We start from the raw sequence: 12,343 nt of genomic DNA, 5'->3' as shown, positions 1-12,343 counted from the left end.
GTGAAGGAATCCACGGACCAAATCATCAAATCTGAAGGATTTGAGAGAGGGGATTGAGAGGGGGAGAGGAGAGGGCCGCCGCCGCGGCTTCTTCTGTAACTGGTGCAATGGGGTGGGTGGGGGAGGAGAGGGCCGCGGCGGCTGCATCTAAGTCACAGTGCAGCGCCTAAGGGCTAGGCGCTGCACATTACATGTGTGGCGCCTAGCTCGGAGGCGCTGCACTGCTGGGTGCGGGCCCAGGGGCTGCCACGGTGGACAGAGGTGCAACGCCCCAGAGCTAGGCGCTGCACCGTAGGATGTGGCGCCTGCGTGTCGGAGGTCAGCCGCGTGAAATACTTTTACGGGCAGTTCATTCTATGATTTAATTTTGTCCGTAGATCAAAATTGTCAAATTTGCCCGCCGTGGGGCTGTATACAACTGCAAGATCTGTAGCCATCATACTTCTCATCCTACGGTCCATGGCTAGCCTGATAGAACGCAAGTCCTCATCCTTCTTGGGTTCCCTGACCTGATCCGATTCCCACCCGCACCGTCGCCGCCGCCGCCGCCGCCGCCGCAATGTCCTTCTCTCAGCCTTTCCACCCCGACCTGGTCAGGCACCGACCTCAGCCCTATAGCCACGACCCCCCTCCTCCCCACCGCCCCCGCCGCCGCGGCCGTGACCATGACGACGCGTACCACGCCCATTCCCAATCGTACCCCCAGCCATGTCCCCATGCCAACACTGCCCCCTACCACCCCCGCCACGATCCGCTCGCTCTCTCCCACCTCCAGGAACCTATCTTTCCGCCCCCCTCTCAGCGGGCCCCGGGCCCACCTCCGCCGAAGCGGGCTCGCCGCGCGCCAGAGCCCCGGTGTGATCCGCCGGTCGCGGCCGTGCCACGCCTGTTGCCGACGAGACATCCCGAGGATGGTGACGCCAGGGCGTTGCTGTCGCGAGAGGAGATCGAGCGAAGGTCACCTTCGTGGAAGGACGGCATCGACTCCGCTTTGGAGGCAAGGTTGCGCGCGTCCTACTGCGCCTACCTGCGCTGCCTCGGCTTCCGCCTTGGGCTGTAAACTCGCTGCTGGCTCTGCGGTTTGTTGGTTTTGTTTGGTGATTTGTCTCCATGATTACTGATCGTAGTGCTTGTGTTTGTGTTTGACATAGGCCGCAGACGACTGTTGCGACGGCAGTGGTGTATTGCCATCGTTTTTTTTTCCACAGATCCCATGCCTGCAACGACAGATTTGTTAGTTGCCTTCATCTCTTCTTTTACAGGAATCTTGTCAGTAATGCTATTGCAACTTATGAGTTAAAAATTTCTCCCTCCGTCCCAACAATATAAAATCGTTTTGCAAGCATATTTCAATGAGATTGATTTGGATGTTCGTTTATCACTGGGAAGGACCTGCCATATTGTATAATAAGTTCTTCTTTTTAGTCCCTATACCAACCAACGCCACTCCTCTAATATGCAGATTGAGATAGTAGCTTTACCACCTATATAATAAGAAAAATAAACACATCTTTGCCATGTTGACTAATGATCATAATGCCATGTAATATAGAGTTAAGACAAAAATAATAATGAGAAAGATATCATAATACTGCCCCATTTGGTGTCTCCTTTATCAAGTGCTTGATTGATCCTCCCATAGTCCCATGTCATTGCAAGTTCCATCTTGCAAAACACATCAAACGCTGCTCTAGTATTAGAGACTGAAGAAGACTACACAGGATGCTTGGGATGTACAGCACCAGGACCTGGCTGCCCTTCACTCTTACCCACGGACGATTGGTTACCGGTACCGGTTGTGGCGCTCCCAGATGCCATGCTATTGCTACCTAACAACAAGCAACACCGGCATTCAAAGAGCAGCACAACATGGGTAGCACCGTAGCAAACAGCAGCACACAGCAGCCAGCAGCTCAATTGAAGAAAATCAGAATAAAAGAGATGAGGTTGAGGAGAGGCTGTTGGGTTTGGGTAGTTGGGGTTACCTGCCGTCGGGAGGAGAGGTTGCTGGTGCTAGGGGTAGCGGTCGCCGGTTGATTCCAGGCGGCGGCGACGGCTTCGATCCAGTAGGCGGCGGCGTGTTCACTGCTGCCTAGGAGGCTATGAGAAGCTCGTTATACGGAAAGTGTGCGTGCGACTGCTGCAAGGTATTGGGCGGCGGCGGCGATGGCTTCGATCCAGTAGGCGAGCCGTGTCCCAGACGTGTCCCACCGTGTCCCCCTTTTTTTCTTTTTCTTTAAATTGAAAATCAGGAGATACTACGGGATACGCGTATCCGGCCGTATCCTGCTTTGTCTCTGTGTCCCGCCCTATCAGGACGGCCAAGCGCTAATTTTTGTCCCATGCTTCTTAGCCGGCAACCACATCGCGTGCTCAGCTGCGGTGCCGGAGATGCGGCGAGCGCTAATGCTGCCACAGCAAGGCGTCACGACAATGCTGCAGTCGGTGGGCTACGAACCGACGACGCCGGGTGCTGCTTGGGGCGACCAGGAGGTGATGTGCTGGGAGGGGTGCTGCAAACAGCGGCCGGTGGAGCTGCAACCAGCAGAGGCGAGCGCTTGCAACGAAGATGCCCGCTGCTGCAAGACGCCGACGTGCTGCGAAGGATACTGCAAATGTGATGCTAGGAACGATGCGCGGGGATGCTAGGAACAACGTGCAATATGTGCAAATGGCCTGCGACGAGTGGACGATGGCGTGACGATGCAACGATGGCCGGCCATGGTAGGAACTACGCGTGGGGATGCTGCAAAGGGCATGCGCCGAGTTGCGACTAGCTCGCGGCACTGCGAGGCGGCCAATGCTGCGACCGTGGTGACCGTGTGCTGGAACCATTGGCGGCAGTGCTTGTGCCGCACCGTGCTGGGGACTCCGGTGAGCGGTGAGCAGGGCTGCAACTGGTGGCTGGCGGTGCTATGTCCGGGTTGACGGGTGCTGCGACGAGTCTCGACGGCATCCACGACGACTGTGGCGATGACTATCGGGGACACCTATGTGCCTTCAATGAACGAGGATGCTGAGCTAGAAACACATGGATGGGAGGCCAGAGATATGCGCGTCACGTGGGTTTTTTTTTTCTCTGCCATTGACCTGAGCGGGCGAGAGAGATGAATCACGATCGAGCGGCTGGGGGTGTCCTAATCTAATGGAGCACGTGGCGACCAATCAGCGCCCCGTGCCGGTGCCGGTCAACTGGTGGAGAGTGCTGCCCATGTTATGATCATTTATGTGTCTATTTCTTTAACTTGGCCCACCTTTGCATTACTTAGTTTGTTGACTGGTCAAAGCCCATCTGTTGTCTAGAATCTAAGCTATTCACTTGAATGAGACAGTTATCTAAGAACCGATATTTGTTGTGATTTTATCCTCTCCATAAGCAGATATGAGAGATTCAATATCATAATATTATCTTCTTTGAATTTGCAAGTTGGTTGCGACTGCGGCATTGTTTCTGGCGTCAAAGACAGAGGAAACAACATGCCTTTTGAATACTATTCTTAGGGCTTCATGTGAAGTTTCTGAAAACCAAGAATTCAACCTCCTTCCTTACATGTCGCGTGGTGTAAGTAGAATCAACAGATACTTTCTCAGTACAATACAACTACGTTTAGTTTGCCCATGTTAATTTCAGTGTTCTTATCTGCTATGTGCTAGTGAATCAATGGTTGGTATTTCTTTTTCTGCAGCAAAACTGGTTTGAACTGTACCGAGAAAGTGTAATACAGGCGGAGCAGATGATACTGACAACACTTGATTTTGAACTTGAAGTGGCCCATCCATATACTTCACTTTCATCTGCTTTGAGCAGACTAGGACTTTCACATTCCGTTCTATTTAACGTTGCCTTGAGTCTGATTAATGAAGGGTAAGTATTTCACATCGCTGAACACATTAATTGATCTTTATTTGCTGACATCATTCATTTATTCAATTCTAATTATTAACAAAGTTCAATGTATATTGTACACCATTCATATTATTGTGGTTGCAAACATTGTCTAATTACCATGTGTACTGGTTGGATTTTGGCTTTTATTAATGTTGGACCAGGCTGGGTGCTTTAGATGTTGTCTTTTTAAACTGGTAGGATGCTCTGTGCATGTCATATGCGGGTTATAGCGGTACAATCATGAATACCTATTACAATCTGGCAAATGGACAGAAAACAAAAGAACAGCTGAACATATGAGAGGTTAAATGGAGGTTGTTATGAAGGTAAATGCTAGTCAGCCATTGCTTTGTGGACCTATTAGGTAGCAAGACTGGAATGAAGATATAACTGATCTTCTGCCAATGTGTATTAGTCAACTAATCTGCATTTCACTACGAACTAACCTCATCTGGGAGCAATGTGTATTAGTCAGTTGATCTTCTACCAAAGCACAATAACTTGATCTGAATGGTGCCAGTGCAACACTTGTTCAAATTGTATCACCGAAATGATTAGACATTTCAGTGTGATTTTTTTATGAAGTGAGATCTAACATTTCCAAGTGTTAATCATTTCTTGTACTCTCCCTATCTGCCAGACAATTAGGATCAAAGGATGACATCCACAACTAACACAAAAGACTATATGGACTATCACTCATAGTTTGCTGTGTTGCAATGTCAACTTGATGTAATTGTTGTTAGTTGAAGTTCCCAAAACTTTATAAAGATTCATCCAGCAACTGTATATGTTTATCTTAATTTTCTCTTTTCATATACTTCAACGACAAATAGGAGCTCAATTTGATGTAGATTGTTGATTCTATGTATATGCAACCTTTCCAAAACTATCCAAAAGCAATTATCCATTCTGTGCAGAAGGTGTATGCTATTGCAATGATAGTATAAATTGTTTGCATAACTAATGCAGTGGTCTGCCATATTCAAGCAATTGTATAGAATAACAATCTTCAAGGATAAATATTTTCATATTTCAAAAAGAAGATAACCTTCTTGGAGGTAGATAATGTAGTTATGTGGGATTTCCAAAAGCATCGGTTCAAATTCCCCTGACATTAGGTAAATATTGGCATATGGCCACGCTGTTCTGTGGACATGAAATCTATGTGACATATGTGAGCATGAGTTAATTTTTTTTTTTGAAAAATCGTCCACTCTTTGTAAATTTGCATTGAGACTATGGTGTGCATTAATTCTAAATCCCTAAAAGCTCTGTAGAGGAAGCTGTTAGTGGTACCTTTGTATGGCGAGATCGACCCCATGCTATGCTAGATAGAAGGCCCAAGTCTTTACTTTCTAAGTATGTGAATGACATGTATGCCATTGCAAAAGTGTGGAAAGTGTGAGAACACCATCTCAAGACTTGGAATTCCAATCCACCATACAGTTGTGAACACAGTGCTGAAGAAGCATGTCAGGTGCTGTGAACATGTAATTTTGTTTCCACAAGAATGCTACTCCCTCCGTCCTTTAAAGAGTGTACTTCCAACTTTGTTGGAAAGTCAATTTTTTTATGTTTGACCACATTTATACAATAATACATCAATATTTATGCCATCAAATTGGTAGCATTAGATTCATGATAAAATGTATTTTCATCATATACCTATTTGTTTCACAAACATTGATATATTTTTGCACAAATTCGATCAAACATTGGCATAGTTTGACCCTCCAACAAAGTTGGAAGTACACTCTTTGAAGGACGGAGGGAGTATGCTACTGGTAGCATGTCAAGTGTTGTGAACATGCAATTTTGTATCCACAAGAATGCTATGATACTGGTATCATGGCGCAAACATAAGTTTGTTAAACCATATTTGCATAGGACTAGTTCTGTTTTGCTGTCCTGAATACAGTTTTATTGTGCTAGCCCATTTGATAGCCTTTGTAAATTGTTATACTTCCTCAAGTCGCTCTCTTTTATCGCTTGATATTTCATGGGCTCTGGGATGGAACTTCCGAAACTATTTTCTGTGGTAACATATCTCTACTACCTTAAAAGTACGTTATTCTGACAGAATTTATTGGGACAAATTTACTCAAACTATGTCTCCATTCTGAGTCCTTTAACATATTATTGTCCAAACATATAAATTGTTAAGTTGCACTTCCAATACAACAACAACGAAGCCCTTAGTCCCAAACAAGTTGGGGTAGGCTAGAGGTGAAACCCATCAGATCTCGCGACCAACTCATGGTTCTGGCACATGGATAGCAAGCTTCCACGCACCCCTGTCCATAGCTAGTTCTTTGGTGATACTCCAGTCCTTCGGATCTCTCTTTACGGACTCGTCCCATGTCAAATTCGGTCTACCCCGACCTCTTTTGACATTACCCGCGCGCTTTAGCCCTCCGCTATGCACTGGAGCTTCTGGAGGCCTGCGTTGAATATGCCCAAACCATCTCAGACTATGTTGGACAAGCTTCTAGTTCTCAAAAAAAGAATGTTGGATAAGCTTCTCTTCAATTGGTGCTACCCCAACTCTATCTCATATATCACCATTCCAGACTTGATCCTTCCTCGTGTGGCCACACATCCACCTCAACATCCGCATCTCCGCCACACCTAACTGTTGAACTTGTCCAACACTCAGCGCCATTCAACATTGCGGGTCGAACCGCCATCCTGTAGAACTTGCCTTTTAGCTTTGTGGCACTCTCGTCACAGAGAATGCCAGAAGCTTGGCGCCACTTCATCCATCTGGCTTTGATGTGATGATTCACATCTTCATCAATACCTCCATCCTTTTGCAGCATTGACCCCAAATATTGAATGGTGTCCTTCTGAGGCACCACCTGTCCATCCAGGCTAACCTCCTCCTAGCGCCTAGTAGTACTGAAACGGCACCTCATGTACTCGATTTTAGTTCTACTAAGCCTAAAACCTTTCGATTCCAAGGTTTCTCCCCATAACTCTAACTTCCTATTGACCCCCGCCCGACTATCAGCAACTAGCACCACATCATCCGCAAAGAGCATACACCATGGGTATCTCCTTGTATATCCCTTGTGACCTAATCCATCACCAAGGCAAAGATAAGGGCTCAAAGTTGACCCCTGATGCAGTCCTATCTTAATCGGGAAATCATCAGTGTCGACATCACTTGTTCGAACACTTTTCACAACATTATCGTGCATGTCCTTGATGAGGGATAAGGGTAATGTACTTTGCTGGGACTTCGAGTTTCTCCAAGGCCCACCACATGACATTCGGCAGTATCTTATCATAAGCCTTCTCCAAGTCAATGAACACCATATGCAAGTCCTTCTTTTGCTCCCTGTATCTCTCCATAAGTTGTCGTACCAAGAAAATGGCTACCATGGTCAACCTCCCAGGCATGAAACCAAACTGATTTTTGGTCACGCTTGTCGTTCTTCCCATAGCTTCATTGTATGGCTCATTAGCTTAATTCCACGGTAATTAGTACAACTCCGAACATCCCCCTTGTTCTTGAAGGTTGGTACTAATATACTCCGTCTCCATTCTTCTGGCATCTTGTTTGCCCGAAAAATGAGGTTGAAAAGCTTGGTTAGCCATACTATCGCTTTGTCCTGAGGCCTTTCCACACCTCAATGGGGATACCATCAGGACCCATCGCCTTGCGTCCTTTCATCCTTTTTAAAGCCTCCTTGACCTCAGACTCCTAGATTCGCCGTACAAAACACATGCTGGTCTCATCAAAGGAGTCGTCTAGTTCAATGGTAGAACTCTCATTCTCCCCATTGAACAACTTGTTGAAGTACTCCCGCCATCTATGCTTAATCTCCTCGTCCTTCACCAGGAGTTGGTCTGCTCCGTCCTTGATGCATTTAACTTGGCCAATATCCTTCACCTTCCTCTCACGGATCTTGGCCATCTTATAGATGTCCCTTTTGCCTTCCTTCGTGCCTAACCGTTGGTAGAGGTCCTCATACGCCTGACCCCTTGCTTCACTAATAGCTTGCTTTGCAGCCTTCTTCGTCATCTTGTACTTCTCTATGTTGTCTGCACTCCTATCTAGGTATAGGCGTCTGAAACAATCTTTCTTCTCCTTAATCGCCTTCTGGGCATCATCGTTCCACCACCAGGTGTCCTTAGCGTCGCTTCTCCTTCCCCTAGACACTCCAAACTCCTTCGAGGCCACCTTACGAATGCAGGTCGCCATCTTCAACCACACATTGTCTGCATCCCCTCCTTCCTCCCAAGGGCTTCTGAGCTACCTCCCTTGAACTTCTGAGCTACCTCCCCCTCGAGCTTCCACCACTTCGTTCTAGCGACTTTGGCACGCTTATCCCGCTGGACACGAGTCCGAAAGCGGAAGTCGGCAACCACCAGCTTATGCCGAGGGATAACACTCTCTCTAGGTATCACCTTACAATCTAGGCACGCACACCTATCTTCTCTTCTCGAGACGATGAAATCAATCTGGCTAGAGTGCTGACCACTACTAAAAGTCACCAGACGTGATTCCCTCTTTTTAAAGAGGGTGTTAGCTACGATCATGTCGTAAGCTAGAGCAAAGCTTAAGACATCTCCTTCTTGATTCCTGATGCCATAGCCAAAGCCCCCATGCACCCCTTCAAAACCTGTGTTAGCTGTACCCACGTGGCCATTGAGGTCTCCTCCTATGGAGAGCTTCTCGCCAATTGGTACACTCCTAACCATGTCCTCTAGGCCTTCCTAGAACTCCCTCTTGGTGTTCTCATTGTGGCCTATTTGCGGGGCATACGCGCTGATAACATTGAGAACTAAGTCCCCAACTACCAGCTTGACCAGGATAATCCGGTCCCCACGTCTCTTGACGTTTACCACTCCGTACTTGAGGCTCTTGTTGATCAAGATGCCTGCGCCATTTTTGTTTGCAGCTATCCCCGTGTACCACAACTGGAAGCCGGTATCCTTCGCCTTTTGCCCCCCCTCCCCCCCCCCCCCCCCCCCCCCCCCCAATTGGTTTCTGAAAGGATATCAACACCTCTCCTCACCGCTGCATCAACTAGCTCCCAAAGCTCCCCTGTCAAAGACCCTACGTTCCAGATACCTAAGCGGATCCTCCTAGGCTGGCTAGCTTCCTTACCCTTCGCACTCGTCTAGTCAAATGCGAAGACCGTTGACACCACACCCGGGTTCCGATGTGGCGCGTTGCTGTGCCACATGTAAATGGAAATTTGATGGTGTGGTCGTGCTAGGGCTTGTTTCAATAGTACATATCTGTAACAAAGAGTTTGAGATGTCGAATGACATTAAGCATCACTGAAAAATTATATGATGTATGTGGTTTCTGTTCAAGTATGCATGCACATTTATGAGCAAGATGATTTTGTCGTGTCAGCTCCAGTAAGGTTTCTGTTGGACTAGTTTGAACTCTCATGTGTGCAAGTGGATGCCATTCCATTCTGTGTGCTGTATGCAATTTTGTGTTACACTGTTAGAATTTCTGTAGTGGATTGGTGCGGTTGTCATAAAAGTGTATTTTACATCATTATGTGGTGTGATGTGATATTTGGGACAAATGAAAATGTGAACTCAAGGAAGGAAAGATTATGCACCTAACGTCCAGACATTATCCTTTTCATTTTAACTGAAGTCACACTTCTCGCAGCCTCGCTTCACTGCAACTGTTGAACCTTGACTGTTAGACAATTCTTTAAGCTCGTAATGTTATTCTAACTTTATTGGCACCTTTTTCTGGGAATACAGTGACAACACAGTCCAATTTAAGAAAAGAAGCACACCTTTCACACGAAACTTATTTGCCATTCTTTTGAGCTACTACAGATGTAGGCTCTCATGGCTGGTCCCTTGTTTTTTATCACTGTCAATTTGTGTAGTATTATATATTTTGCACATTCAAGATGTGATTGTAACATACATGGTTGTTATATTTGTGATCAAGCAGTTGCTCCTCTTTGTATGCAACTTTGCTTATGTTTGTACATTTCTATTTAGGCTATAAAGTGGTCATGCTATGCTCGTTCCATCATTAGTGGATCCCTTGGAATTCCTGTTTATAGATGTCTCAGACTATGATTTCCTTCCTTTTTGCTTTACAAAAGGCAGCATGTCACTGAAAAGCCCTAGTGCGTCATTTTTCATTTATAAAGCGGTGGAAAATGTACATTGGTGCATATGTAATATGGTCCTTGAGAAGGTTAACTTCATCTTTGGCAACAACGGCCATATATGGAAGCACAGGCTGCATGCTATTTAAAATCTTGCTTCATGATATTAGAGTTGGTACAAAAAAAAAACCCTGAGATTTGGTTAGTAAACGAGAACAAGTCCAATGTTGCTTGGACATGCTATCTTTCCGTTCCGTGCTTTGCAAATCTCATCTTGTCATGGTGAAATGCATTCACAATCCCTGGGTTGGCATATGCTGCTGGAGAATTATTTGGTCAAATAATTGTTATATGCATCACAAGAGGCATGTGTAATTGCTAGAGTTCAGCAATAAAGCAATCCTGCAGATGGTTCTTCAATAATATTATCACCTGAAGCATCTGTTAGTGGTAAGGACCTTGGTGTATGGCTTGTTTGTTTTTCTTTAATATGTTGCTATTTGGTTGGATCTTGACATTTCTTGTTGATATGACTTGTATTGTCTAAAAAAACGACCTTATTTTTCATTGACACGGTTCCACTAATCAATGGTTTGTCCAGCTCTCTTAATAGTGTTAATTTCTGTTTGTGTTATCCATCTATATTAATTATTTTTGTAATACAGGCTTCGGAGTTCTCTTTGGCTTCAGTTCAAACCTCATCATATTGCGGCTGGAGCTGCATTCCTTGCTGGAAAATTCCTCCGCTATGACATAACCTTTCACCAAAATTTCTGGCATGAGTTCAAAACGACACCACATATTGTTCAAGGTAACTTGTGCTCTCTAGTTGCAGTGTGAGCATATTTTATCTTTGGATTGACAACACTAATCTGTTGCAATTGCAGATGTTGTCCAACAGTTGAAGGAGCTACTTTAGAATCGTAGATTCCATATGCTTGCTTTTTATACCAACATATCCTTTTACATGGTTTAGTGGCCACTTTTATACAAATATGTATACCTGGATATGGTGGCAACACGTCTTGAACTACTGGACAGCATTGATAGTTTGAAAATATACTCGAATCGGTTTTCATTTTATTTCTACGACTAAAGGGTGTTGCCATGTCCAAAAAGGACAAAAGTTGTCATTTCTGTTATCATTTCCCTTTTCTGTAAGTAGTGTGCTATATGTGGACGTATGCAAGTTTTCTTTTTGAGCGTGATACACATTTAATGAGTTCCATCCGATGTATTTCCGAAACCAATTAACCACCCTTTGAGCAATTTGGAAGAAGTATTTTTAAGCTGTTCAGCACAGCGATCAAGAACTCTAAAGAGCACTATCAATTAACCACCCTTTGAGCAATAGTTCAACTCTGTATTTCATGAGAAAAAATCATTAGTCCTTCAAAATTCTGTTACAGGTTGTTTGGCACCCATCATTTGGCCCAGAATTGGTGGAATTCAATTGCGAATTCTGACACGTTTGGCTGCCCTGGATTGGGCATCGGAATTCATTCCTCAATTCCATATGTCTGAAACGTTATGTAAACCAAATCCCGACTTGGAAGCCGTCATTCGCCAAATCCTCTCGCCCCTGACGCCCTCGTCTCCTTCGACCATCCCCACCCACGAGATCTGCCGCCGCCGCCCAGTCAAGAGGAGCCGGGCCGTCGGAGTCCATCTCCACCAGCAGTGCATCCTTGAATCCATCCAGGCCAAGGGACCCCATCGAGCTCATCTCCCCAACGCACTGACGTACCTCGTCGTCCAAGACCAGTGGCGTCTTCCCCTCAATCGCGCCCTTCGCTGAACGCCCCTGTCGGCGACTCCTCCGTTCTCTCTTAATTCCTCATCGCTATTACCGTCTCCAGTTGCTGTCTCCACTCCCTGGTCTTCAATCTTCTGCTTGGAGGTATGAGCAATCTTTGGCTTGGTGGTATGAGTCGGCTTGAATGGCCTTTCATGGCCATTGGTTCGACAGCCATATGTTAGTACTAGTAGTGTAATAAATTAGTTTGTTTCTTAATTAGTGTCAGTGAGCATGGGCATTACTGATTGATAAAATTATCTCTGCTCCTCTTGTTTATCTGATGACGAAGGCATGGAATGTAGCAGTGTGAATATTTCAGTTCTTCGAAACTGAATCCAGACATCTACTGTTTCGTGATTATTGTAAGAAAGCATGTGCTAGTTAAATATCTAGTTCTCTGAAACTTAAAGTGTGCTAAGATTCCAGTGATGTGCAGGCTTGTACGTAAGATCAAGTGAGAATTTTTTCCTTTCATTCATACTTTTTGTTGACACCAGACCACAAGTGTCCCCTCTGAAAATGATGTGTCCTTGTGATACCCCAACCTTTTCT

At 45.6% G+C, this 12,343-nt stretch overlaps 1 protein-coding gene across 3 annotated transcripts; it reads left to right on the top strand.

Annotated features, from left to right (window-relative positions):
* The first annotated feature begins 433 nt into the window (after positions 1-433).
* LOC109739025 (cyclin-T1-5) lies at positions 434-11,076 on the top strand. 3 transcript variants are annotated; one of them, XM_020298106.4, is made up of 6 exons: positions 434-1,056; positions 1,152-1,233; positions 3,428-3,562; positions 3,687-3,865; positions 10,659-10,804; positions 10,881-11,076. In XM_020298106.4, the coding sequence occupies exons 1-6, from the start codon at positions 560-562 to the stop codon at positions 10,910-10,912; spliced, it is 1,071 nt and encodes a 356-aa protein (XP_020153695.1). In that variant the 5' UTR covers positions 434-559; the 3' UTR covers positions 10,913-11,076. The 3 variants fall into 3 exon arrangements, with proteins under 3 accessions (XP_020153695.1, XP_073366459.1, XP_040259725.1); XM_040403791.3 differs by having other exon boundaries at positions 453-1,002; XM_073510358.1 differs by lacking the exons at positions 10,659-10,804; positions 10,881-11,076 and adding an exon at positions 4,530-4,818.
* Positions 11,077-12,343: the final 1,267 nt, after the last annotated feature.

Source organism: Aegilops tauschii, chromosome 3, assembly GCF_002575655.3.
Source record: "Aegilops tauschii subsp. strangulata cultivar AL8/78 chromosome 3, Aet v6.0, whole genome shotgun sequence".
NCBI classification, from domain to species: Eukaryota; Viridiplantae; Streptophyta; class Magnoliopsida; order Poales; family Poaceae; genus Aegilops; species Aegilops tauschii.
This window is presented reverse-complemented; position numbering and strand designations above follow the sequence as displayed.

Coding starts and splice junctions, on each gene's coding strand:
- LOC109739025 (XM_020298106.4), top strand. CDS start 560: ATGTCCTTCTCTCAGCCTTTCCACCCCGACCTGGTCAGGCACCGACCT. Junction 1,057..1,151: donor CTCGGCTTCCGCCTTGGGCT/GTAAACTCGCTG, acceptor TGTTTGACATAG/GCCGCAGACGACTGTTGCGA. Junction 3,563..3,686: donor TTCCTTACATGTCGCGTGGT/GTAAGTAGAATC, acceptor CTTTTTCTGCAG/CAAAACTGGTTTGAACTGTA.